Source organism: Nicotiana tabacum, chromosome 11 (assembly GCF_000715075.1).
Source record: "Nicotiana tabacum cultivar K326 chromosome 11, ASM71507v2, whole genome shotgun sequence".
In the NCBI taxonomy this organism is placed as follows: domain Eukaryota; kingdom Viridiplantae; phylum Streptophyta; class Magnoliopsida; order Solanales; family Solanaceae; genus Nicotiana; species Nicotiana tabacum.
The window spans coordinates 53,818,381-53,823,730 of NC_134090.1; the positions used below are offsets into that span (position 1 = coordinate 53,818,381).

The 5,350-nt window shown below is 30.5% G+C and overlaps 1 protein-coding gene across 1 annotated transcript; it reads left to right on the top strand.

Moving 5' to 3' along the window:
• The first annotated feature begins 603 nt into the window (after nucleotides 1-603).
• Nucleotides 604-2,580, top strand: LOC107824917 (uncharacterized). Its single transcript, XM_016651727.2, has one exon. It carries the CDS (start codon nucleotides 824-826, stop codon nucleotides 2,330-2,332), a length of 1,509 nt encoding a protein of 502 aa, XP_016507213.1. The 5' UTR covers nucleotides 604-823; the 3' UTR covers nucleotides 2,333-2,580.
• Nucleotides 2,581-5,350: the final 2,770 nt, after the last annotated feature.

The following is a 5,350-nucleotide window of genomic DNA, read 5'->3' on the forward strand; positions in this document are numbered from 1 at the left end:
ACGACATTTTTGGGCACCTGATAGGGAAGGATTGACGGTGAAGCTTTCAGATTTTATTTTATTTTCGTTAAATAGATCCTTAGCACTATAGTAGTTGTAGTAATAACTAATTACAATATCCGACTAAATTATACTCCTATTAACATAGATATCTGTGTCGCCAAACCAATAATGAATTGCCAATGAGCTTACAGTGACACTCATTGTAATGATTTCCTATTAGCTCTCAATGATGCTAAATATAAAAAAGAGTTCCTTTCACTTTAACAATGACGCTATTGCTATTTGAGAATTCATAGCAGGTTATTGTTGTTGCTAAATTATAATTAAAACAATAGACATTTACTAATAATTACTTTATGATACTGATTATATAACTACTCTTATATTGTCAATACGTTAAATTTAAATTACTCTTTAAAATTAAACTCCAGTATTATATATGTTTATAATTAGTTTCTAAATATGTTATCCAAAAAAATTAAGATGCTGAAGTCCAAATCTCATTGGACATTGCATGTGTTAAATTCTAGTTCTCCGACTATCACCGTTTTCTTCTATTTCTTTTAAAAAGAAAAAAATAAATAAAAAGGCAAAACCGCGTAGTATTTGGATAGTGTGCCTGTCTAGTTGCTCCATGTGACTCATCTCATCTCCTTCTACTTTGACATTAAAGTCTCCTTTGCTTCCATCACCATTCACACACACAGTACTAGACTTATAAATCTATTGCCACCTTTCTTTTATGAACTTCAGATCCAATTGAGGCTTTAAATCTTCAACTTAGCCTCATAAAAAAAGTAGTCATAGAATTCAGTACCATATGGCTCCACTTAGTTGCAGCTTTTCTAAGGTACTTTTAGTACTTTGTCTTCTTTTAGTCTTATTAGATTCTTCATTCATTTCTGCTCAGACTCAAGATCACAACAATGCTTCATCAACAAGAATAAGAAGAATGTTGGAGTTAGACATTGATGATGATTTTCTTCAACCAATCAAGAAAAAATCCAGTTCAAGTATTGATGATTCTTCTCAATCAATCAAGAAGAAATCCAATTCAATCTCACTTTCCAATTCCAAGAACCAAACCAAGCTCATCAAATCCACCACTAGCTCTTCCAAGAACCAAACAAAGTTAGCCATGATTTCTTCTTCTTCCTCTAGTTTTGGTTCAATCAAGAACCATACCAAGCTAGCAAAAACCAAACTTTCTTTATCCGATTCAGTTTCTAGTTCAATCAAGAACCAAACCAAGTTAGCAAAAACCAAACTTTCTTTATCTGATTCAGTGTCTGGTTCAACCAAGAACAAAACCAAACTCATGAAACCAATCCCAGAAGAGAAACTTGTACTCAAATCCCAATTGAAAAAGCTCAATTCCACTTCTTCTTCCAAGTACTCAAATTCAACCAAAACCACTACCTCTGCCACCAAAAAGTTATCCTCAGATCTATCCAAAATCAGCACTTCTTTTCCCAAGAATAAAACAACCAAAGCAACCACCACAAAAGACCTAAGTGAATCCAAATCCAACAAAAACACAACAAAGAACCAATCTACAACAAACAAAAATCCCAAGAAAGAAACTACACAGAAGAATTCACAGCTTTATTGGCTAGAAAATGATGAAGATGACTTGTTGCTTGGTTTTAGAGACTTACCATCCAAATTTCAAGAAACCCTTTTGCCAGATTTAGAAAGAATCTCAAAAACCTCACAAGTTTACCTCAACAAAGCCAACAAAGAAATGACAAAAAACTTCAAACCCATTGTAGGTAACAAATATGCACCCACAATTGCCTCTGTAATTTCATTTGCATTCATTTTGATCCCTTTAATTCTTGTTTCTCTCATTTTCAACCGAATCAAAGCCTATTTTTCACTCCAAAGACTGTTAATTTTCATCCAAGTTTATCTCTCAATCTACTTCTCTATTCTCTGCCTTTCTTCTTTGGTCACTGGTTTGGAGCCACTTAAGTTTTTCTACGCTACTGCGCAGTCCACCTACATTTGCCTACAACTCCTGCAAACTCTTGCTTATGTGTTGTACCTCTTGATGCTATTGATGTACCTTGTTTTAGTATTCTCTACTGAGACTGGGCCGATTACAAAGATGATTGGGCTGGCCCAGACATTTGTGGGCTTTGCTGTTGGGCTGCATTATTACATGACGGTGTTTCACAAGGCTGTATTGCGTCAGCCTCCTAAGACTAGTTGGAGAATTCATGCAATTTATGCCACGTGTTTTCTTCTGATTTGTCTGCTGAGTAGAGCTGACAGAATTAAGAAAACTTACTTGGAAGAAGGTGGTGAGGAGGGTAAAAAGAGCTAAAAGTTTTTTTTATTTTTATTTTTTACTTCAATTCTTTTTCTCTATTTACTTAATGGGCTATTGTTTTTTAGTTAGAAAGTGAAGAAAAAAAAATATTTTCACTGTCCAACGTTATTTCTTCTTTATTGCAATGTGTAATTTATTAAGGCATTGTTATAATAAATGATGCAACGGCAGTAACGTTTGCTGCGTTTTTCCATTGTAACTTATTCAATAACTTAAATAGCATAAAAGTTGTTCATTTATGTACATTTCTCAGTTGTAATATTTAATTTTACTACTAGGATCACATTCACATGTCTCTCTATATACCTTGTACTTTTATTGTCCAACTCACGGGATCGGTCAAAAATAATTATAATTGCTAAGCCAAATATACAAATATATAATATTTTATCTCCTATTATTTTACGAGGTAGCCATACGGTGTAAAAATCTTTTTGTTTTTTTGACTCTCCTAGCAAAGAGTCCGTTTGGATGAGCTTATTTTAAATGACTTTTAAGCTATAAGTTAAAAATTCTAACCTTTGGCTTGTTTTTGTCATTTAGCTTAAAAACAAGTGCTTAAAAATATTTTTACTCTACGCAAATAATACAAAATGGCTTAAAAATTATTTTCACGTAAAAACAATTAAAATAAGTCAATCCAAATTAATGTTACACGCGCAAGGAAGAATGTAAGGAACACGTGAGGGTGGGATCCGGTGGAATATAGTACAGAAAACCCGCTAAGCTTGGAGCGTGTATAGTTACTATCTTAACAAAGAGAGATGATAAATAGTACTATACATAAATAAAGAGTCAATGTTAGTTGATTGGGCTCACACGAATTAAGGCAACCGACGGGTTCGGGCAAGGGAGGTGTCGGTGACGTAAATCTGGAAATTCCAAAATAAAACGTAACAATCCACAGCAGCTTTCTGAATGGAATCAAGTTCATCTTCCGCCATCACCGACAAATATATTTTAAAAAAACACTGTTTACGTTAAAAACCCAATTATTCAATAAGTTATTATGCAAAGTGTAACGAGATTTTTGTATAATTTAAGTTGTTATAACAAGATATTTATCGTTTATTCTACATTACTAATCAATTAGATAAAATTACTTGCAAATATTTTTTACTTGCATAATTGTGTAATTATTTTTTATAGTAAATTCACAGAACTTAAACTACAACAAATAAATGAATGAATTATATTGTATATATATAATCTTTTTAACACTTAACTAGAATTAATTGGTTACATTTTCGTCTGATTTTATCCATGTAACAATAGTATGTTAATATAGATTTATGCAAACACTAAATGCGAATATTTTATTTTATTTTTAAGAATATGTTTTTTTTAAATTCCTTAGTATAATCACTATAATTGGGCATGGGCGAGGGTACATTTAGACTGGATCTGTAATGAGTCAACAGTCAAGACAAAATTCTAACGGACTAAAAAGCATGACATGGATTGTTTATCAACTTTATATCATGAGAAAAATGAGATGTTTTCTTCTTAATTAATTTTAAAAAAAAGGGTGAAAATCTAGAATTTCTGCTCCTCAAACATTACCTTTTTTGAGCTATGATATTAAAGGTCTTTTCGTTCTAATATCTTAAGTTCGAACCACTGCAATATATTTCAAACATTTCCCGAAAATGTATTACATTTTAAATTATAATATAATGAAAGTAATCACGAACAAGCGATTGGGAGTTATGAAATAATAGACACGCAAAGACCGATGATACAAAGCGTAATTGTCTCTTCAGTTCTGAATTCTGATCATATGACAAGCTTTTATTTTGATATGTAATTTTAAAAGATAATAAGTCTTAAATATGTCATGTTTTCATATAAATTCAAAGTATAATCCTTTCATAGTAGATTATCTTTTCAAAACAATATTAAACAACTTTACGTTGCATCAAATAGCATACAAAAGATCTAGTGTACTCTGTACATAATAGGAAGATATTGACACTTTGGGTCGTAAAGCATTCATCCCATTCTCTTCTTTTTCAGCCTAAATCAAATCTTTGTAAAACTTAAAAACGAGGAAAAACAAATTAAACAAAAGTGTGCAGGTGATTCATCAAATCATGATATGATTTAGTTATTTGTTACTCTTTTATCCTAATTTACCGAGTGATTTTTCATTTTTTGGAGGCCTCAAAAGTAATCTGAACGTTATTTTGTTTTTATGCAACTTATAATTTTAAATGATAAAATTCGATAAGCTAGTCGAAATTTAGTTATGATGATATGACCTTTTTTCAATCAAATTAACTTTTTAACCATTGCTTTAACGTTTTTTTTTCCTATTGTCAATAGTATAATACAATCAAAACTAATTTTTTTAAGATATGTGTCTAGTTGAACACTATTATAAACAAGTTAAACAAAAGAAGTATAATTTATACAAGATATTTGGGTTGTGAATTGTGATGATTAGGGGTGTACAAACCGAACTGAAAAACCGCATCAAACCGAAAAATCAAACCAAATCGATTAAAAAATCCGACTTGATTTGGTTTGATTTGATTTGGTATTAATTTAAAAAATCCGAACCAACCCGACATATAAATATATAATTTATATATATATATTTAAGATTTTATATAGAATTTTCTTTATAAAATGTCTAGAAATATTTGGGATTCTCTTGTGGGATATTATAAATTTTAATAGAATATGAAGTCCTCCATATTTACTGACCTTAAATAATGGGTTGTATGATCACTTTCTTATCAAATATTACTGAAATGCGTCTATCTCTTTTTTCTTCCATATTCATATCATATATTAAGATCTATTAAATTCTTATATCTTTTTCGAATGTGAAGTGGTTATTAATATTTAGGCATCATATTGATTTTTATGTTTAAATACTAAATCTGATTAACCTGAAAATGTATATCAACGAAATATTATTGTCATGCGACTAAAAAAATAATTATTATGTGTTCCTAATAGAATTCTCCCATAAGAATATTTTAATCGATAATATGTTTGTCAATT

Bases quoted from the DNA above. Each gene is read 5' to 3' on its own strand.
- LOC107824917 (XM_016651727.2), top strand. From the start codon at position 824: ATGGCTCCACTTAGTTGCAGCTTTTCTAAGGTACTTTTAGTACTTTGT.